This window comes from Oryctolagus cuniculus, chromosome 6, assembly GCF_964237555.1.
Source record: "Oryctolagus cuniculus chromosome 6, mOryCun1.1, whole genome shotgun sequence".
Classification (NCBI taxonomy): Eukaryota; Metazoa; Chordata; class Mammalia; order Lagomorpha; family Leporidae; genus Oryctolagus; species Oryctolagus cuniculus.
This window is the reverse complement of record NC_091437.1, coordinates 39,520,112-39,543,221: the sequence shown is the minus strand read 5'-3', so window position 1 is coordinate 39,543,221 and position 23,110 is coordinate 39,520,112. Positions and strand designations below refer to the sequence as shown.

The window sequence follows — 23,110 nt, the reverse complement described above, 5'->3', positions numbered from 1 at the left end:
AGTTTTTATCCCACTTTTAATCATTCCTAATTGAGTATTGTGATGAAATATTTTTAATGGTATTCAATTTGTTAAACATTTGTAAGCATGGATCCTATCTAGCTTAGCTTCTTGTTCTGTGGTAGTAATGGTGTATTCAAACTGAATCACATAGTAGAGAGGACAGATGATCAAATGTGATGGGAGACATGGAGGCGCTCCGGTACATAGGCTCAGTCTATGGAAAGAGATTGGTTAGGGCATGATGACTGTAATGGAAAACAGGAATCAGATAACATGGTACATTAAGGGATCAGCCCACATACTGCCAGGTTTTTGTAGGATGTTGTTCTTGCCTTCCTTTCAAGTTCCTCTTGCACATACTATGTCTAAGAACGATCCAGTTACTCTTTCCCATTTCTTTAAACATGCCAAACCATTTCCCGTCTTGAGGAATTCTTCCAGCTGTTCCCCAAGACTTCCTATCACTAGCTCTTTCTTATCTGTCAGATCTCAAATATGCTAACAGGTATTAATCTGACCACCCCAAAAATGACATCATCTCCAATACTTCTCTAACTTAGAACTCTATTTACTTCATAGTACCTGAGATAATCCATAATTTCTTTGTATGTTACTTGTTTGTCTATTATTACTTCCAGAACTATGCTAAGCCATTGATACTAGCCACAGGTGGTTTTTTTTATTTTTATTTAATGTATGTAAAACTGAACAAGTGTGACTAAGAAACTAAACACACTTTAAAAAAAAAAGATTTATTTCAAAAACAGAGTGTTGGGGGGGTGGCAGACACAGAGACAGAACGAGAAGGGGGAAGGGAGAGACAAATAGAAAAAGAGAAGGATCTTCCATCTGCTACTCCACACCCAAAATTCCCAAAATAGCCAGGGCTAAGCCAAGCCAAAGCCAACAGCCAGGAATTCCATCCAGATCTCTCATGTGAGTGGCAAGAATCCAAATCATGGGCCATCCTGTCCTGTACCCCAGATGTATTAGCAGGAAGCTGGATCAGAAGTGTGGAATAGCTAGGACTCAAACCAGACAATCCCATGTGAGATGCAGGCATCCCAGGCCATGGCTTAATCTACTGTGCCACAATGACCACTCTTAGACTTTCATTACTCAATAACCACTTGTTGCTATTAGATAATATATTGTCATATTTGACAGAAACTATATAGCAAATGTCCATTACTGTACAAAGTTCTATAGGATAATGTTCTTCTAAAACATAAGCTCCAGGGGTAGGTTTGTGACACAGTAGGTTAAGTTGTATCTTGAATGCCTGCATTCCCCTATCAGAGTGCCAGGTCAAGTCCCACCTCTGCTTCTAATCCAGCTTACTGCTCTTGTGCCTGGGAGGTAGCCGATGATGGCCCAAGTCCCTGGGCTCCTGCCACATATGTAGGAGACCTGGATGGAGTTTCTGTCTCCCAGTTTTAGCCTGGTCCAAACTCAGCTATTATAGGCATTTAGGGAGTGAACTAGTAGATGAAGGACCCGACCTCCTCTTTTTTCCTCCCTCCTTTCTGCCCCCTATCATTTTTCCTTTCAAATAAACATGTTTCTGAAATAAACCATAAGCTCCTTAGGACAAAGGTCATCATCTATTATGTACACTGTTATACTCTGATGTCTAACACCAAGCCTAAAATATATATATACTCTGATGTCTAACACCAAGCCTAAAATATAGTAGCTGCTCAAATATTTGTTAAATAGTTGTTTCAGTACTTGGATAAAAGGAAAACATTAACTACTGGTAAGTAAATTCTGAAATTATGACAAAGAACTACAATGGACGATGGGAGTGTATTATTTGGGAGGACTCAAGCTCCAAAACTCACACAGGGTCGCCAGATGACACACAACGTATGGAATTGCTGGTGCTGACGGACTGACCCACGCCCCTCCACACTCAGAGCTCCCTGAGAGCAGGAATGTCCTGAGATTTACGGACACGCACCCAACACAGAGAACAGAGCCTATCTGTGCTGAGAAATTACAGACCCCCTCATCCTTCCTCCAGTACTTCTTTGCATCCCTGAAAAGGAAATGATAACTGTATTCACAGAGCACATTCCATCCACTTCCCAAATATCCCATCTGTATCATTACACCTCAGTGGCCAATTCTCCTTGGTCTTGGGTAGCTACCGGATAGCTACTGGGAAGCAGATGAGGGTTCTCTCCAAGTCCCAGGGCCTTTTCTTCACTCCCCAGACCCAGCTGCCTTCTCAGAGCCTGTGCTCTGCACATCCTCCTTCCACCCCCAACCACACTGGGGCAGCTACTCTTAATTCTGACAAATAATGTCACCGCAAAGTAATCATGCAATAGCTACCAATCGGTTAAGTGCTCCCTTTCCCAAGGTGATATAAATGCATGACAGGATTTCCTGAGATTGTTAATTTTGAAAACTATTCATCTCTCAACACTCACCTGAAACTGCTTCTATTTCATGAAACCTTCCTTTCCTCCAAAAATTAAATGTGAACATACTCTTGAATTAGCCTCAGCAAGGTTAAAATCATCCATTTACTTATAGCCAAAAGATGCCAGAGCACAGCACTCTATAGTCCTTCTACAACACACTAATTTCTTCATTCTCTCACCTCTCATAGCAATTTATCTATTCCTCTCCTATGACACACACTACTATCTATCTTATATTGTAATGATTTATATCCAGGCCTTATCACTCTAAGACAGCAATTCATCTTTATATATCACTCAGACTTACACAGAATAGGCATTCAATAAATGATTTTCACCTGAATGAGATAGAGTCTTGACAAAGTCTATGGTTTGGATCTCAAATTCTTACGTACTAATTTCCATATGGAGTATTTTAGCCCTAGGAAGAGAAACTAACAATAACAAATGAACTGTATATGAAATACAAAGGGATTTAATATAATATGATTTAAAAATGATCAAAATGGCCGGCGCTATGGCTCAATAGGCTAATCCTCCACCTTGCGGTGCCGGCACACTGGGTTCTAGTCCCGGTCGGGGCGCTGGATTCTGTCCCGGTTGCCCCTCTTCCAGGCCAGCTCTCTGCTGTGGCCCGGGAGTGCAGTGGAGGATGGCCCAAGTGCTTGGGCCCTGCACCCCATGGGAGACCAAGAGAAGCACCTGGCTCCTGGCTTTGGATCAGCACGATGCGCTGGCCACAGTGCGCTGGCCGCGGCGGCCATTGGAGGGTGAACCAACAGCAAAAAGGAAGACCTTTCTCTCTGTCTCTCTCTGTCCACTCTGCCTGTCAAAAAAAAATGATCAAAATGTCCACCACCATCTGAACTTTCACTTCTGTTAACACATATCATGATGGTGTTAACACAAATCATGATAAGAACAATAGCAAAGAATTTAGGAAAGGCTACATTCTGGAAAAAAGGCACCTGTTCTTTTGTTTGAGTAGGTAAGTTGGGATGAATATTCTTGCAAGTGTGAGGAACAGGTCATTAGCACAATGCTGTGAAATCAAGGCCATGGTGAGACAGGTGGAAAAGCACAGCCGAGCTCTATCTGAGTGCAGCTGGCGCTCCACATCAACGGGTCTCACATCCAGCGTCAACCAGCAGCTTATCAACAGTAGCTGAGAAGTCATCTGTACTAGGCAGGCACTGACTCTGTCATTACTCACTGATCAATACAATATAAACCGATTTACACAGTATTTACCTTGTATTGGGTATTACAAGTAATCAAGGCAGGAGTTAAAGTATATGGAGCATGTGCTGTGTAGCTTACATGCAAATGTTGCGTATTTTATATTAGGGACGTCAACAAACCATCGATTTGGGTACCCGATGTCTTCTGAATTCAGGTCTCTGCAGACCCCGAGGGGTGAGTTTCGTTACTGCCTCACCCAGTAACAGCACACAAACTGCCTGTGTTCCAAGTTTCCCTTCTGATAATGTCCTCCACATGCCAGCACATCTTTGAGTTACAGGATTTTACTGCTAAAAAGATCCTCATAAATTTAAAATTCTCTTCAAGTGTGAGCCTTCCAAGGGTAAGACAGGAATATCTGAGCATGAACTAGTGAAAAAAAAATTTAAACCTTTCATTAGGAATTACAAAGAACTGGTCCTGTCATCATCTGTCAGTGTGATCCTTGTCACTTCTCCTTGTCTGTTTCCTTATATAAAAACTGAAAGCGCACACACGTGCACACAGACATGCATATCTACAAATATACGTATATATGTGCGTAGAGCTGTATCGACTTACATAGATTTAACATAACATGTAATAGCAACAAGAAAATTTAACAAAGTACTGAGTCTTTGGCATATAGAATGAATAGGCAACTCAAAAGTAACTGACAGATATAGTCTATTTCACAGATGGGGCACTGAAGCCCGGAAGTCGTGATGTCACGTCCTGCGAAATGAACTTCATTGCCTTTTCTCCTGGTGCGATTTTCCTGCGGGGAACCTATCACTTTTCCAATGCTCAATCATCATGAGGCTCTAGAGGAAGTGCTTCTATTCCTAACTTCAAGGGTGAACTTGTAGCCCGAGAACAGGGTCATACATGAAGTATTTAACCAAACAGCACTGACGGATGCCAGTCAGCAACAATCTTAGTCACAACAGAGAAGCGTTCAGTGATATCTTCTTTGTCCAGTAGTCAGAAAACCAGGCCACCCCACCCCCACTGGATGAAGTGGTTAGCTCAGGAATGGTCACAAAAGGTCAATTAAGGCGATGAGTGAAACCTTTTGGGAATTACTGTGAGCAGGCAATTTCTGCCTCCTTGTCATTATCATTGCTTAAGACCTCTATTTAACGGGTGCTTGCCAGTCACTGACTTTTTTTGTTTTTTGTTTTTTGTTTTTTTGACAGGCAGAGTGGCTAGTGAGAGAGAGAGACAGAGAGAAAGGTCTTCTTTTGCCGTTGATTCACCCTCCAATGGCCGCCACAGCTGGCACGCTGTGGCCGGTGCACCGCGCTGATCCGAAGGCAGGAGCCAGGTGCTTCTCCTGGTCTCCCATGGGGTGCAGGGCCCAAGTACTTGGGCCATTCTTCACTGCACTCCCTGGCCACAGCAGAGAGCTGGCCTGGAAGAGGGGCAACCGGGACAGAATCCGGCGCCCCGACCAGGACTAGAACCTGGTGTGCCGGCGCCGCAAGGCGGAGGATTAGCCTAGTGAGCTGCGGCGCCGGCCAGTCACTGACTTTTTTGAAAAAAAAAAAAAAATTGCAAAATTTCATTACAAATTAAAAATGAGTTCTTAAAAATCTCAGTTTGACCAGATATTAAACATTTTAAAAGCATTTAAATGTGTACTGAGGTTAAAAATAAATGGCTTTTTATAAAAACATCACCAAAACGAGACATCTTTAGGTAAAAATAATGAAAGCCCCACGTTGCATAGATAACGCAGACAGTTTTAGTCCTCTGCTCAGCAGGCAGAAGCAAGCACTTAGGATGTCCTCGGCTCCAATCTCTTGCTCATGTCTTCTCGCTGTGATTTCATACGCACGTCTTCTTACTACGTAACTAACCCCCACGATGGCAGAGACGGTTGCCGGCACTGACGCAGCCCAGCAGAGCTCAGCTTCAGGAGTGGCCGAATCCTAGGAGCTGGGGGACTGGCTGCTTTTGTCTCACGCCACCCTGTGACTCCTCGTTCTCTGGGCGTCCCCTTCGGGAATGGAAGCGGCAGGGCACCGCCGAGCAGGTGGCTGCTGACCTGGCTCTCAGCTCCGTGACTTTTCTTATCCTCTCCAGGATGTCTGTGGCCAGGAGGGCCTCGGGGTCGATTGCCTGGATTCATGTCAAGTCTCAGTGGTCTACCTTCTTCTCCTGCACGCTGCTCGTGGGCATCCCCCATCACTTCCCCCAGCCCGGGAGAGTTGGAATGTATAAGGTGAGCGCCCTCACCTGCCCTAGGCCGGCGTGCTTGCGCCTGGCCTTGCGAGTGGCTGTCCGATCCCTCCTTCATTTCCCCACTCTCGCTAGTCTGGAATCCCGCTACTCGCTGCGTCCATGACAGTGGCAGTCCGCTGCACACTGGCTGCCTTGCCCTGGAACTCAGGCAGGGCCTGTAACATTAGCTGTCCCTGCAGGCTTTTCTCCGACATCCAGCTGCCCCGGGTCTCTATCTCCTACACAGCGGAGGCACTTCCTGGAGTTCTTCCTCCTGGCAGTCTGGGGTACAAATAGGTCTTCCTTATGGATGAAACCACACCCGTTCACACACGGAACCACGTCACTGTTCCCCAAACATTCGCTGTGATGATCCTGTCCCCGCTGGCAGGCACGGCAGGTGTGAGGCCGCCTGGGCTATGGCTCTCCACCGTGCAGGGCTTGGTTGTTGGGGTACGCAGGGCAGAGGCTGGGTCTTGGCCTCGCTGCTCAAGGTTACTATGATGGGGACTACGGCGTGCTGTAGCTCCTCCCGTGGTGTGACAGTAACGGGGCCTCAATGAGTGGTGGGGCTTCTCTGGGCTCTCTGGGGTCCTTTCTCTGCTCCCGCTACCAATCACATTTAGTTCTGTTTAACCTTTGAGAGAGAGGAATCCTAAAGTGACTGGGTGGGGCGGGGGTACCATGGAGAATAGGAAAATAACACCAACACAGCAGACAGAAAGAGAAAATAAATGAGTAAATAATTAAAAAAAAAAAATATTGCTAAGGTTCATGGTCCAGCTATACCTGAAGTAGGCTTGAGGCAGTCGTGAACATGGGAGCCAAAACTCCCCTGTTCTTGCTAAGATCAGCTTGACCAGCATTTCTGTTTTCGCAACCAAGTAGGTCTTGAATAATAGTCAACTTTATTTGGAAAGACAGCAGGCCAAAATTCTGACCCAGTAATAACTCCCAACTTAAAACTTATGCATCCTTTGCACTGCATCAGTAGCCCTCATTTGGAAGAGGAAAGAGACTTAGGTAGTGGGAAAACATCACCGAACACTTTAAAAACAGTTACCCTCAATAGTCACCTGTCCCCAGGGCAACCAGAATACAGGAAGACTGGGGATTAGAGGTGAGAAGAGCGGCAGGGGTGGAAATATCAGCAAATTTACTTTTGAGAAAGCTCCCCTGAGCGATCGATGCATTCACAGCTCTGGAACAACTCTACAGCCATGTGCCTTGGTTGCACTGTGAGTGCCATGGACTCAATTATGATGTAGAAGTCAGACTTGGATTTACAGCACTGCCTTACACGTTATGAAACAAATAACGAGTTTCTGAGCTAGTGACAATGAACATGGCATTGGAGAAATTCCTTCCTAAAGGAAATGAATGACTTCTCTGGGCCCCTGGAATAAAATTAGTTTTCAGCCTTGCACAAAGTAAGTGCATAACAATCATGCTTTTGAGGGTGGAAATTCAGCAGTAAGCAGTAGAAAGCTACTTTGTCTTCTTACAAGCAAAAATGACAACATCCTCAAAGACATAGAACAAACAAAGTACCGGGTCTGTCAGCTCTGTACAAATCCCATGTTCTTTGGAATGTGTACATAATGTTGCAAGAATGGCAATAATGCAGTCCATCTTATTAATAGGGTTTGGGTATAATCACTGCAGTGAAACATTGTTTTGAATATTACCTAAAAAAGTAAGTTCAGCTTTGACGTATGGCCCAGACTGAAAGACCAAAGCAAATCTTTTTTTTTTTTAACTTTTAACAAATATAAATTTCCAAAGTACAGCTTATGGATTACAGTGGCTTTTTCTCCCCCACAATTTCCCTCCCACCCACAACCCTCCCATCTCACACTCCCTCTCCCATTCGATTCACATCAAGATTCATTTTCAATTATCTTTATATACAGAAGATCAATTTAGTATATATTAAGTCAAGGCAAATCTCTCTTTCTAAAGCATGATGAGACACAGGCCCATTCTCTACACTTAGCAGTGCCCAACAGGAAAATCTAACTGAAAACTGCGATGCCTCTCTCACCTGGGACCAACAGGGAAGCATATTGTGATTGACTATTGGTATCTGTCTTGGTCATGGAAATACAAAGAGGTAGCTCGAATGTAATTTATTAATCCTCTGTCACCTAAAACCACCCATGACTAATAAAAGCCTTTCATTTTATCCTTCAGTCTCTCGTAAGTATTCTCAAATAATTACAGTGACACTTGGCCACTATTTGCAAAATAAACAGCAATTAATTGACTTATTTTAAAAAACAACCCTTAAGCTGTGACAACCGTATCTGTTAATAACTCTACCCTCACTGGCTTCTTCAGAGAACCTTCTCTCCCTCAATTTCCTGTCCTCTAATACCAGAAAGGAGACGAACGGTAACGTAATTTTCATTCACAGAGATGCTGTGTCATTCTGGGGAGAGCAACGTTATGAAGACTTAAAATTTTCGAGAGCAATTCTGCTTCTGAGTATCAGCTATGTGTCGATGTGCTAATCCCTTGATTTTGTTGAGCGTGAGGCTATACACCTGTACCATGGCGAGACCTACCCGCTGCGATGTGCCACAGAAGCGATATGTGAAGAAGTGCTATGGACAGTGAGAGGCACTGTAAAAATACGAGTTCCATGGGTGAAAAAAAAACCCCAGTGAGCTTGCTGCACAAAGCTGCACGGTCACTTACAATCAGAACCATGAAGGGCTCGGTTTTGTTCATGATCACATGTGCCCACTCCTACCACACACGGTGATGAGAGCCCAGCTCAGTATTGCTTATGGAGGCCTTCAGCCTTTTGACCCTGGTGAACATCTTTCCAGCCATGTTTTGAGCCAATTAGAGTTCTCTACATGAGCTCCCCTCTAGACTGTCTTGAAGAATATTATTCATTTATTTAAGAGTCAAGTGAACTAGTATTTTCCACGACACTTCATGAAATAGTATTCCCATAGAATACTATTATGAAGTCCCAAAGGACTTCATAATTTAAGTTTTGAAAACATGGTTCCTTAGATTTTCTGTTTTACACTAAATTTCCTTGAAGTCGACTGTGATAATCCATGACACTTGGAATATGATAGACTGCATGTAGTTTTCCAAACTTTATCACATGATTTTGAGTAGAACTGACCCAAGTATCCCAAAGAATAAAGTTCAGGAAATTGTATCCTGTGTCAAAAGAATATTCCAGATGCTACAATCTCATTTAGGGACTTAGGGGAGCACATGACTAATGTGGATTTCCCCCTCATTTCGATCAGGTCAACTTGATTGTCTTCCTGACTTAGTAAACAACAAAGTGTCACATTTAGAAAAATACCACTCCAATGTCCAAAATATAATTAAGGAGTCCCTTGAATTTAAATTGTGATTTCATGGAATAAAATCCCATGAAGTATATTCAAAACTCATATCAAGGTTCATTTTTTAGTTTTACTTATCCACCTACAGCATCTAAACTGCATGTGTAATATTGAAGCAATCCATTTATCATTGATTTTATTGAATGCCTAGCAGCAAAAACTCTCTTCAACCTACTCCAGACTGGCTTGTATCATTCTCTTCCTACCCTCCTTTCATTTTTTCTTCTTCTAAGAGAAGTCTCTGTTCACCCCAAACTAAATTCATGCAGCCTAGTTACCTGTGCTAAAGTCTAACTTTTTACGAAGATTTATTTTATATAATTGAAAAGTAGAATGACAGCAACAGAGAGAGCTCTTCCATCTGCTGGTTCACCCACAAATGGCTCCTTTAGCTGGAGCTGAGCCAGACTGAAGCCAGGATCCAGGAATTCGAGCTGGGTCTCCCACATGGGTGGCAGGGGCCTAAGCATATGTATCATCCTTCTTTACTTTCCAAGGTGCATTATCAGGAAGCTGGATCAGAAGTGGAGCAAGTGGGGCTAAAACCAATACTCCAGTATGGAATGCTGGCATTGGATACACTGTGCCACAATGCCAGCCCCTATGCTAACTCTCTGATCTGCTCCACTTCCAGTGTGAAGCCCAGGAAAAATGATGCATGCTGAATTCCTGTTAGCAGGCAGTGAAGGAAGAAAAGTTGTGAACACTCAGACACTAATCATTGCTTTCTCTAACATATTTCCATTCCTCTTATAATCTTGCCCTCATATTTATAATTCACACCCTATTTCCAGGCCATTATGGTAGGCTACATTCCAAAGGCACACACTGAAACATCACCTGCCCAAGTGTTACTTACTCAAGTAAGGTGCTTATTAAGGTTAGATTACTATGACCTCCCAGAGGACATGAACTTCCAGGAATCATTCTAACCCATCACCTCTCCTGTCACATAATTCTCTCAGCAGAAGGATTTTTTTACTGGATCTGAATTCCAATACCTAAATTCCAACTTGGAGGAAATTCTGCACTCCCAGGCAGATTTCTACACCTTTCCTTGACTATTGTTCCTGTGAAACAGGGACCTCTGAAACACATCAGCATTTACACCAGCCCAAAGGCAAGATAAAAATGACAGGAACAAACAAGTGCAAAAAAGCTCTAGGTAGATATTTTTCTGCCTTCAGTTAGCAAGGAATTGCTTCTTGTTGAGTAAATTCACTTTCTACTCTATGACAGACACTTTGGTAAAAGACACACACAAACCAAAATGCCTTGTCAGAGGATGTGAAGGGCAGTCAATGGTAGCTACAGAACTTCTATACAAGGGGTACTCTGGATGACCACTAGGACGAAAGAAAACTTTTGGACAGGTAAGTGATTTATTTTGAATTTCAGATTCTCTAAGAATATCATTATTGGGGTTGGTGTTGTGGAGCAGAGGACTAAACTACCATAAGCAATGCCAGTAAGGACCACATATTGTAGTACTGGTTTGAGTCCTGGCTGTTCTGTTTCTGATCCAGCTCCCTGATATTATGTCTGGTAGGGTACAGAATGTTGGGCCCCTATCACCCATGTGGGAAAGCTGGATAGAGTTCCTAGCTCCTAGCTTTGGTCTGGCCCAGCCAGCTACTGCTCTTGGGACCATTTAGGGAAGGAATCAGCAAACAGAAGCTCTCTTTTTATTTCTATCTTTCAAATATATAAAATATTGCTTTTAAAAATCATTGTTAGGTTGTACAGTTTCTTAAAGGGCAAAATTCAGTGAGGTTCAATGACATTTTAGAAGGCTGATGTACCCTGAACATTCCTTTGCTTCTGCCATTGAAAACATGCCTTCAATTGGAAAGACAGATGCTAAAACTAACAATGAGTTTTATAAACAATAACATGGCTAATAATACTGCTGTACTAACAATAAGCCTACTATGATCGGGGAGAATGAAGAAAGGAGTGACTGTAAGAACAACTTCATGAATACGTGTAACAGACCACGTATTTTAAATTGTTACTTTTCCTCAAGTGTTGCTCTAACAGCAATGTTCTCTCTACTGCCCCAAGGAAGGAGACACTCCATGTAACTCTCCCTCTTCCAGTGACAAATGAAGGAGGAAGAGAAGGGAGGAAGAGGAAGAGGCAGAAGAGCAGACTGAAATGGAGAAGAAACCGGGAGGAAGAGGAGGAGGAGGGGGAAGGAGGAAGGAGACAAGTAATAGGAGGAAGTAGAAGGGGGAGTAAGGGAGAGGAGGAGAAAGGGAAAGGAGGAAGGGAGGAAGCAGGCACAAAGGGGAAGGAGTGGAAGGGGGAAGGGAGATGGGAGAAGAGGAGGAGGGAGGGGAAGGGAGGAGGGGAAGGGAAGGGGGGCAGGAAGTATGGGACGAGAAAGCTGAGAGGAGGCTGAGCCTTCCTGTTTGCTTTCAAAGCTCTATCAGAACTGGACTGGGAACAGAAAATAAAGGTTCTTACACTGTCATCTCAGAACCTTACTCAAATTTCTTAACATTTATGATTTTTAGTTCTCTGACATAAAATGGAAGAGTCAGTAAAACTGAATTTCCACCGAAGTCCCTTTTGACTCTGCAATAATAGGATTTTTACAGTATTTTCCATAGGTGTTTAGACTTGTGGTTAAATCATCAGCCTCTGGGTTTGAATCTGAGCCTTACCATTCACTGCTTGGATAACCTTGAATAAATTGATCAATCTCTCTGGGACTCACCTTATTAATCTATAAAATGGAGTTGATTCTAATAACCTTTGAAATAATAGTTGAATTATTGACCTTAGCTCTTGTATCTCATTATAGCTACACAGAAATTATCATGAACACCATTATCGCTATTTTAAACTTTCATACAGCATCCACCATAAGGCCTAGCACATGCAGGGAATCTTCAAAAAGTTTATGAGAAATACACATTGTCAATATATGGATTTCAAAATTTTTGCATCAACAGAAACCTCTTTTCAATCCCATTTTTTTTTTCTGACAGGCAGAGTTAGACAGTGAGAGAGACAGAGAGAGAGAAAGGTCTTCCTTTACCGTTGGTTCACCCTCCAATGGCTGGCGCACCGCACTGATCCGATGGCAGGAGTCAGGTGCTTCTCCTGGTCTCCCATGGGGTGCAGGGCCCAAGCACTTGGGCCATCCTCCACTGCACTCCCAGGCCACAGCAGAGAGCTGGCCTGGAAGAGGGGCAACCAGGACAGAATCCGGCACCCCGACCAGGACTAGAACCCAGGGTACCAGTGCCGCAGGCAGAGGATTAGCCTAGTGAGCCGTGGCGCCGGCCTTTCAATCCCATTTTTCCACAAACTATTTGAAGTATTGTCATAATGCTCAGTGACTAGTTGCTGAGTTGGGCCATTCCCAAGTCTACATCCACTTCACTTCTAGAAGTATCTAAATAATACAAAATATTTTAATTATCAACCTGCTTTTGACTTTCTGAGTACAGTTCTACCCAGAAATTTATTTATTCAACCAAAAATGTAGCACCTAAGTGCCAGACACTCCTTTAAACACTTTAAAAACACACCTGACTCATTCTCAATCTTGCCCCAAGCTCATACAGTGGAAGATCTCTTGCTCTCTACATGAGAAAGCTGAGGCTCAGCCAGCAGAGGCAGTATACCAGAAGCACGTGCCCACGACTGGCTTGTGTCGGAGATGGGATTCGGACCCAAGCAAAGCTTAGTTGTCCAATCTGTGCTCTTGCTTTATTGCCAGTCTTGGATCCTCCTTTTCTATAACCTGCGCTTACAGGAAGGGTTCACTGTTCCCTCACAGTCCTCCCAACAAGCCATGCTGCTATGCCCTTGACCCTGTCATCCCCTCAACCATAGCTCAACGTCTCCACCCTCCAGTGGCCTCTCCCATGTCCTGTTCTCTACCAACCTGAATCCTGGAGATCCTTCTAGATATTTTGTAACTTTCTCTCCTACAGTGTTGTCTGGTTTTTCTTCTGCTCACTCTTATTAATTCTATCTTGGTCTATTCCAATAGAAGCAAAGGGGATGTTTAACACGTCTCTACTCTTTGCCTAAATGACTCTCTTCCTATCCCACTCAACTACAACCATCAATGCAGCATGTTCCGTGACATGCTTCTCCAAGTTGTGCTCATGGCTGGTTGTCTGTCTTAATATGGTACTAGAAATTTCCTTACAAAATGAAATATTAGGATTCAGGGCATTTATTCAACCTCTTTTTCCTTCTTAAACAAAAATTGAAAACAGGTAACTGGAGCCTCATTTGGTATAAGCTAATCTAGAGTGACATCTAGTGGTCATTTGTAAAAGGTACATAACTGCTAGCTTAGGGCTAAGATTTGGTTTCCTGAGCAAAAAGTGCATCACCCAAGAATGCCTATGTGAGAAATGAGCTAACCATAAAGACGAGAGAAAGAATCAGGTGAGAACAGGTGAGCAGAAATCTCAGGACAGTCAATACATATAAAAGTACAGACACCTCCCCTCAGAGGGAAAGACCACATGGACTGAGGGTCAAGTACAGAACTAGAAGTCAAAGTCTTGCATTCCAGCCCAGGATAGTAGCTTCTGCAGTCTTTTTCCCTCAGACTCAGATCCTGAACCATTTTAGTAATAGGATTAAATTGGCCCTACAACTTCTTTTTGTTCACTTGGTTTCATTTTTGTTTGTCTCTTTGCCTTTAAAAAAAAAAAAAAAAAAACAAAGAGGAAGAAGCAAAGAAATAAAGATTTTTCTATCCTTGGGTTCATGTCCCAAAAGGCCTCAATAGCCAGGACTGGGCCAGGAACTCCATCCTGGTCTCCCATGGGTATCAGGGACCTAAGCACCCAGGCCACCCTCCACTACTTTCCCGAACACATCATCATGGAATTGCATCAGAAATGGAGCCACCGGTACTCTGATATGGTATACCAGCATTGCAGTATGAAGTGTAACCTGCTGTACTACAATACCAGCCCCAATCTCTAAGCTCTTTCCTCCACACACAAATTCCTAAAACTCCCTCAAATTTCCATTGTTGAAGGGTTACCTAAGATCTTCCATTTAAAGACCTCCTCTCTTACCCAAGTACATCTTGAGAGAAACCAAAGTAAGGGGGCTAATATCTGTCTCGTGAATATAGTAACAGCACCACTCCAAGGAAGGGCAGTAACAGCTAATGCACGCTAAGGATTTTTCTGTGTATTACCTCATACTGTTGGACACAGAGGCTGAGAAGACACTGGCGACAGACCCCTACAACTGCACCCCCTGGCCCAGCATGCCTCTGGGGGAGCTTCTCACAGAAAATGCTCCATAATGAGAGATACCACAGAGTGAGGCCATCAACAGAGACCTACAACCCTGCCTGACTGGTCAGACTCCAATGACCCTGGCCTGTTCCCCCAGCCCTACCAGCCGTCATAGTGAAGAGCCATTCCCCTCCGTCCCAGATGAAGTAACCTTTGTCCTACTTAGAGAGTTAATTCTTCTTTCTAGTTCCTAGAAAGAGCCCTAGGCACCAGCTGTCACTTGAGATGTGGTTCGCAGCAGGAATCCCGCCTCGAGGCTTTGCGATAACTCCTAGTTGCAGAGCACCTTCTGGCAAGCAGCAGATATCCCACCCTAAAGTCTTAAAGTGACTCCTGCGATAGCCAGAAAAATTTTCCCGCCACTACCCCCCTCATTTAAATCCTCCAACCAGTGTGTGAATCGTGTGTGTATCATTTAAACCCCGCAATTAGCGTGTAAATTGTGTGTATTAAGTAAATTGTGTGGTTTTTCCCTTTAAAAATGCTCGTTAACAACTGTTCGGGGCTTCTTCTTTGGATGGCTTTGTGCTGTCAAGAGACCCGACTGCGCAGACGTTGAATAAATCCTCTTGCGTGTTGCATCTACTGGTTTGGAATCTGAGTCTTTGGGGTGCGCATCTCGACGTGTCGGGGTCCTGGTTCAGGAACCCAACAATAGGAAAGCCAGAAGCATGCCTGTAAGTGAGAAGAAACAAAGTGGATAAAGGGTATGGGTGATGCACCAGACCTCAGATTCTCTCCTGGCATCCAAGCATGAGCCAGATGAAGCAGGTGAAGCCAGAGATGGGGAGGAATGCCGAAGCTCTGAGACTGGATGATTATTTCTTCATACCTGAAAAATGTGACTTTTTTTTACTACTAAAAAAGATATCAAAAACTATGAAATGTATTGAAGCTACTGTTAGAGCTATAGAAAGGAGTTTTGACAGAATAGTATGTGGTAGCAACAGTGAGAAGAAAAAAGTTGTTTTCTGTTTGAGGCTTACCCAACCAGGCTTATACAATCAACCCTAGTGCGTTCAGAATGAATACAATTGCCTGCTTTGAAACATGGGGGAGCAAAGATAGCCCAGCATAGAACCTCTGAGAGAATGGAGGAGGCAAGAAAATCGAGTGGCACAACTCTTTGTCCCTGTCTAGGAAATCAAGAAACATGAATGCTCTGAAAGAGGAAGCAAATGTACAGCGCACAAGGGAAAGTCAACTGCCAGAGTGAAGGAAGTGGAATTCCACAAACTCTAGGAAAGCTTACGAGCCAGAAAAGCGGAATTGGCATTCGTGGAAAGTCAGTCGGCGGCCAGCACCAAGGAGGGGAGACTGCTAATAGTACACATAAGGTGGAACGCGAAAAGGCCCAGAATAAAGAGGATTACAGAAAATATGACAATATGTAGAAGACAGAAGACACTTGAAGACTATCATGTGAGTTGCTCTTTCTGAAGGAAAAAATTACAATAGACAAATTCTTGAAATATACATGAAAAGAATGTAATTCAGAAATAAGCCATGAGTTTATCAGAAGGCTTACCAAGTTTCCTACTTCCCAGGGAAATTTAATAACCATCATCACCAACATTCTTATTAGACTATACTTTAATATTAAAAACACTTTACAGGGCTGGTGCTGTGCCACAGTAAGTCAATTCTCCACCTGCAGCACTGGCATCCTGTATGAACACTATTTCTAGTCCTGGTTTCTCCTCTTCCGATCTAGCTCTCTGTTAAGGCATGGGAAAGCAGTAGAAGGTGGCCCAAGCACTTGAGCCCCTGTACCCACGTGGCAGACCCAGAAGAAGCTCCTGGTTCCTGGCTTCCTATCAGCCCAGCTCCTGCCATTGCAGCCATTTGGGGAATAAACCAGCAGACGGAAGACCTCTCTGTCTCTCCCTCTATCTGTAACTCTACCTCTCAAATTAAGCAGACAAAAAAAGTTTACAAGCATTAGATACAGAGGTGGTTACTGAAACAGCAAGATGTATCAGGCCCTGACTTTTCCGACAATTAAGAAGCAGTTAGCAGAGTTATGCCTACATGGCTTGGACAGGGAACTGCTTATGAATGATGTGCCCAACAAATGAGAATCAATGTTTATACATTGGCCCAGCTGTTCTCCCCTGAAGTCGAAACTCATTCTGTGGCTACTCTGTTGCACAATTCATCATCTACAGACATCTCAGAAGCACAATTCACAAAACTAGAAGCTTTTAAGAAAGCTGTATGGTGAACTGTTACTTTAATTTTCAGCTTAGTGTTTATTATTTTATAATCTAGCATATTTTTACTTTACATTATAGCCAAAGGCTTAATGGCCCCACTAAAAAAAGAATAACAAATTAAAAAAAGACCATAGTCCAACATGAAAATAGGCAGTAACAAACCATGAAATGGAAAGATGTTCAACTCCACTCATATAAATTTTAAAATAGTCAAAAAAATCATTAAAACTATTGTAGTAGATATTTTCTATCGATTTGATGAATGTTGAAACCAAGTTGGACAAAACACTGTATCTGCAGAAAAACTGATACACACAGGCTTTTCTTATATATTTCCTTTCTCCTTTATAAAACCAAACTCAATCTTTCCCAGAAAGATTCTCTTTGTCTCCATATAAATTAATAAAGGCATATTTTTCATAGTTACTGAGACTCAAGCAAATAAATGAGTTGTCTTCGAGCCCAGCACCTTGGCACATGCCCCCTCCACTGTCCCCAGGAGCATGGACTTAGGCAAGAGGGGGCGCAGGCTCAATGGCAGAGAATCTGGAAGGGTTTACTCCCTTGACTTACTTCAAGGAAGTTTAACCTTGCAACACTGTACTCAGAGGGGGTCAGACGACCACAAACCAGAAAAGGCCTAAAGAACCACCAAGTCACAGATGCAAACACACAACCTATGATGCTGTAGGATGCTTAGCAGCAAAGATCCTCCCACCCTGCCTTTTCTACATCCGGGACACCCCCTTTTCCTTTGCTATAAAATCCTTGTCTAATTGCTTCTCAGGGAGCCAGTTTGATTAGGGAACTGTCCTTTCCCACTGTGTCCTGTACTTGTCACAAGTAAACCAAGCTTTGCTTGAGCTCTTGAGGCTGATTATTCAACAACACCCCAAGCAGATGGACCCCTTGTACCTGCTAACAAAACTGATGAGCCAGTGTGGCTCTGCCCCTAGCCCACGGTGGAGATGACTGGGAACAGGGAACAAAGTAACTAGCAGTGGCAGTGCATCCAGGGTTACTCACCCTTGGGGAGCAACTGCTCTGCTCCATCAGTGTGGGAGGGGTCACTTGGAGACCCTGAGTTACTGACTCACAGATGCAGGGAGGGAAGTGGCCACCTGGACTTCTTTCTGCCCAGCACATCATTGAATCAAGGAGTAAGTGCTCAGGAACTGCTGGCCCGGTGGGCATCTAAGAGCCGCTGGAAGTGAAAGTCAGGACAGGTAGCAGCACACTGCCAGGAAAGGACTGGCACAGTCTCTTCTAAGAGGCCAGAATACAAGCATCTGGTTTTGCTGTAGCCAATGCAGATCACTAGAGGAATGGTCCAGGGATTATCCGAGCCTGGTCCAGGGTTCCTCTACTCTACCCTTCCCCACTTCCCAAGTGTGGTCCTGTTCAGGTGTCCAGATCTCTACCAACGGCAGGTGAAAAATGATACAGAATGGCTTGTTTCAGAATTGACAAAAATCGTGGACACTTGCTTTGCCTCTCAAATGCTTTTTGGTATTGTGTCTGGAGTTTTAGTTTTCCTTATCCGTGCATTCCCTAACGGCTTGCAAGCTTTGCCAGTTTTCGATGCCTGCCAATTTGGAGGAAGCTTTTCTCTTTCATTGATAATAGAGTATACTTGCTGGGCTTTGCAAAATTCCTCTGTGGGGAACCATCCTCATTTTGATGGGAGATGCTCATTTCTGTTCCCTTATGAGATTTTTTTTGACTGTCCCAGCATCAAGAGCAAAGTTGAATGAGAATTAAGTTTGGTCCTTTTGGAAGGCCTTTAATGAGAAAAATGAATAGTTTGAGAAAAGTAACCCTTCATTGGGCTGGTGCTATGGCATAGTAGGTAAAGCCGCTGCCTACAGTGTTGCCATCCCATATGGGCGCCGGTTTGAGTCCTGGCTGCTCCACTTCCGATCCAGCTCTGTGCTGTGGCCTGGGAAAGCAGTGGAGGATAGCCCAAGCCTTGGGCCCCTGCACCCATGTAGGAGACCCGGAAGATGATCCTGTCTCCTGGCTTCAGAGCAGTGCAGCTCTGGCTGTTGCAGCCAATTAGGGAGTGAACCATCAGATGGAAGACCTCTCTCTCTCTCTTTCCTTCTCTCTGTGTAACTCCAACTTTCAAATAAATAAATCTTTAAAAAAAAAAAAAAAAGGTAACCCCTTCAGACCTTTGAGTCTGGCCCTCCATCTCCCAGAGGAGTTGACTGGCACCATCATCACTACTTCTCGATGGCAGAGCCAGCATTTCTTGCCCTGAACCAGCTGTAAGCCTGGGGTGTGGGTGGGGTGGGGCTTTCAACAACAAAGACAGGACAGATGAGAAGCGCAACAAAAAGATGCAAAGACAACTGTACAGGGCCTTGCTCCTGGCTCTGCTCCAGTAACCTGGGAGGACAAGGGAAGCTGAAACCCCAGCCCCCAACATGCCAGTGCGCATAGCCAGCAGGAGGGGAGGTGGAAATGGGAGAGGGGGAGTCAGGAACCCCGGTGCTTGTCAGTGCCCCTTATCAAAGGCTGACAGGGCCAGAGGTCCCCTGGTTGGGTCCATGTGATAAAAAGCAAATCTCCTATAAGGAGCCCCTGGTTACCCTAAAGGCAGAAGAGTTTTTGCCTGACATTGGAGCCACATACATGGTGCTGACTACTATAAGAGGGAATGTAAAATTAAATGGGTGGCAAGAAAGGAGGCAAACAGAATTTTGGAGCCTCGGGACTGTGAAAGAGGCGCTGAAGCTCTGACTTACTTGTTCCCAAAGGTCTCTAAGTATCCCTACCTCATTCTTGAGAGCAGACCTGCTAACTAAATTGAGTGCTACTGTGCATTCAAGTCAAGACCAAGTAGAAGCCCAAGCCCAGGGAGCCAGAGGCCAGAATTCTAAGCTTCCCGCGACAAGACACCCAAGGCTTTGATACCAGTTCAGAAGGTATTCAAGCTAAGCATGGGCCCAGCGTCACGTGGGACAGGCTGTCAATGCCCAACCTCTGGAAGATCACACTAAGGTAGACTGAGCCTGGCCCAGGGTTAAGCAGTATCCTCTGAGACCCAAACAACAGCTGGAAACTTAGCAGTTTTAAACAGATTTCCTATCTGGGATGGATCAGGCCTTGTAGAGCTCCTTGTAATACCCCTCTATCACCTCTTAAACACAGGTGTGGTATAAAGAGGTGTGCACAGGGTGTAAGGGCTATGAATGAAGCAGTTCAGAACATTCATCCCATGGAAACCGGTCCCTACACTCTGCTGGCCGATTTGCAGACAAAAGCAAATATTAAAGGGGATCCTAAAAGGGTACACTCTTTTGCATTACCCTGGGACCCAAATCTCAAGAGCTATTTGAGTGGAAAGACCCAAAATCATCATTATTGTTGGACCATTTTACTGCAAAGACTTTAAAACTCTCCTATAATTTCTAATGAAATTCTGAGTAGATACTTCACAGGGTGCAATTAAAGAACAGAACAGTTTTCCAGTACATGGATGATGTTCTTAGCAATAACCCTTCAAAGGAAGGTTCTGATAATATTATTAAAACCTTGATTTATCTGGCAGGCAGGATATAAGGTATCCAAAGAGAAGAGCACAAATTTCTAAAGAAACTGAAGTACTTAGACTTTCTAATAACCCAAGGACAACATAGCCTGTGCCAAGACCATGAACGGCTAATCTGTAACTTGGCTCCACCCAGGAGCAGCAAATAGTAACTGAGATTACTGGGAATGGCTGGTTTCTGCACGTTTCTGAATATTTAATTTGAGGCTCCTAACAAAACCACTCTATGACAGAAGGAATGAGTCCCCTTTAAATGGAATAAACTAATGTAATGAGGCCTTGAACAAGCTTAGAGTTTCTACTGAGTGCCCCAGCTTTAGTTCTACCTGATCTAGAAAATGCGTTTGATCTGCATACAGATGAAAGACAGGGGTTCCCTAACCAAAATACATGACCATTAAAACAAGTGCTTATTTTATTTATTATATAAATAGTTAGATTAAATATCCTGGGAATGGCCACCCCACCTGTGGGCAGTTGCAGCTCTAATTTGTTGATTAGCTAAACAGAAACTCAGGGTACAACTTCTAACTTTCTGGACCCCATACCAGCTGGCAAACATTCTAGAAACCTAAGCACACCATTGGTTGAGTGGGTGACTGGAGGCAGCAGTATGAAGTCTTGATCTAAGATACTCTTGTTTAAAAAAAAAAAAAAAAAAGAATGTTTCATTTGAAAGACAAAGAGACAGAGAGAGAAGCAGAGACAGATCCTCCATCTGTTGATTCACTTCCCAAATGGCTTTAACAGCTGGGGCTGGGCCAGGCCAAATCCAGCAGCCAGGAGTTCCATCTGGGTCTCCATGAGGGTAGCAGGGACCCAAACACAGGGGCCATCACGATCTGCCTCTCACACCCGTCAGCAGGGAGCTAGATCGAAAGCACAGCAACCGGGACTCAATCAGTGCTCTGGGATGGATGCTGTTCTCTCAACCTGCCGTGCCACCGTGCTGGCCCCTTTGTTGTGGGATACTCTGAGCATCACTCTAACACGCTGTCCGAACCCTGCCAAATGGTCGCCAGTGTCACAGGAACACCTAGCACACGACTGCCGAGGGATACATGCAGACACTCAATCAGGTATGAACTCTGAAGTAAGCCTTGACCTTACACAGAAAAAATGCTTCGAAGATGGTAGCAGATGTGTGATAAATGGACTGCCAAGGGCAAGACAGACTCTTCTGTGTTTACACAGAACTTCTGAAGCTCCGAGTCTCTCTCCAGGGACATCTACACAAACAGCAGAAATAATAACCCTGACTAGGGCACTGGAGCTGGCAATGGGAAAGAATCTAACGGTTCGGATTGACTCCAGCTCTGCCTTCTCTGTAGCCCATGCTCAGAGCCACCTGAAAATAAAGAGAGCTCCTAGAAGCTAACGATGAAATGAAATGTGGTAATCAAGTCTTAGACTACTGTGCCTCTACAAACGTCTAAAGAAATAGCTGTTGTGCACCTCAGAGGACGTCCAAAGGGAGCTTCATTAGTTAGCAGAGCGAAGAACTCTGCTGGTGCTACTGCAAAGCAGCCCAGGCAGGAGCCTCTCTGGTTGCCTCTGATGTCCTCCCGAACTTTTTCTAAGTATGGGCCTGAACAGTCTCAGGCAGACTCATGCGAAGAAAATGACAGCGTTTTCAAAGGAGCGCAGTCTCAGGAAGCTGTGTGTTAGACAAAGGAGCAATGTGAAGACCCAGAGCCTAGCCTGGGCAGGCATGAAGTACATCCATGACTCCACTTTATGGTCAAGAAAATGTATAACTGACTGCTGAAAACAGTGAAAACCCCAGGAAAGAAGCAATTGGCAGATGCAATAGTGAAACAATGCATTTACTGACGTAAAGCTAATGTGCAAAGCAGGCTTCCCACATCCCTGCTGGCCAAACCAGTGCAAATGAAGGCTACCTTGTCCAGAGGCTGGAGGTCAATTTCACAGTTGTGTCCCCAGCCCCAGGGGAAATTAAACACCTCGTACTGTTTTCAATGGGTGGGTTGAAGCCTTTCCTTGCCAAATTGGGAAGGCTGGAGAGGTCATACACCACCTGCCATGAGAAATTACCCCAAGATTTGCTCTGCCTAGGACGGTACAAAGCCATAATGGGTAGGGTCGTGTCCTAGGCTTTAGGAGTAAATTAGAGATTGTATACTGCCTACAGATCCCAGTGCTTTGGAAAGACTGAAAGAAACGATTGATCCTAAAAGTCACCTTAGCTAAATTTTGCCAAGAAACTGGAAAAGTGGTTAAAACTCTTAGCTATTCTTTTATGTTAGAGTAGCCCCAAAAGGAAAGTGAGACCTTAGCCCCTTTCCACTGTTGTATGGGAGACCCTTTGGCAGAATGGCTGCCCTTTGCCCTGTCCAGATATGGAAATGGAGAAAACAACAAAAAGACATCAATTAGGGCAGGGAGTGACTGCTGTCACTCAATTCTCATGTATGAACCTACAGTTCAGCTCCATCCATACGAACCAGGAGAGCAGGCTACATAAAATACTAGGAAATTGGGCTCTCCTCAAGATCAGCTAAATCCTACCTGGGCAATATCCTATTTGGTTCATTCTTCTCTTAAATTATAAGATGGACTCCTTGGATTCACAATGACCAAGTGAAGAAAGGTTGTGAACCTTCCCAAACCCCCCTGATAGACAATGCCATGAGCAAGTATCAGACCTAAAACTGCTCTTCAAAAGAGGCTAACATGGGTCAGCACTGTGGTGCAGTGGTTAAGCCATTGTCTACAGTGCTAGCATTCCATATGGGTCCAAGTTTACCCCAGCTCCATGCTGGTGAGCCTG

At 44.2% G+C, this 23,110-nt stretch overlaps 1 protein-coding gene across 31 annotated transcripts in view; it reads right to left on the bottom strand.

Annotated features, from left to right (window-relative positions):
- Window positions 1-23,110, bottom strand: part of LOC138850199 (uncharacterized) — a 458,403-nt gene that overhangs the window by 120,628 nt on the left and 314,665 nt on the right. For 16 of the 31 annotated variants that reach the window (XR_011389851.1, XR_011389848.1, XR_011389852.1 and 13 more), the window contains one exon: window positions 7,734-15,222. The exons of the other annotated variants lie outside the window; for them this stretch is intronic. Coding sequence is in view for 1 of the 16 variants with exons in the window: in XM_070076349.1 (XP_069932450.1) it covers window positions 15,130-15,222 (93 nt within the window). In the remaining 15 variants the exon portion in view is untranslated. Of the gene's footprint in view, window positions 1-7,733; window positions 15,223-23,110 lie in introns of those variants that run through there. 31 annotated transcript variants of the gene reach the window in all.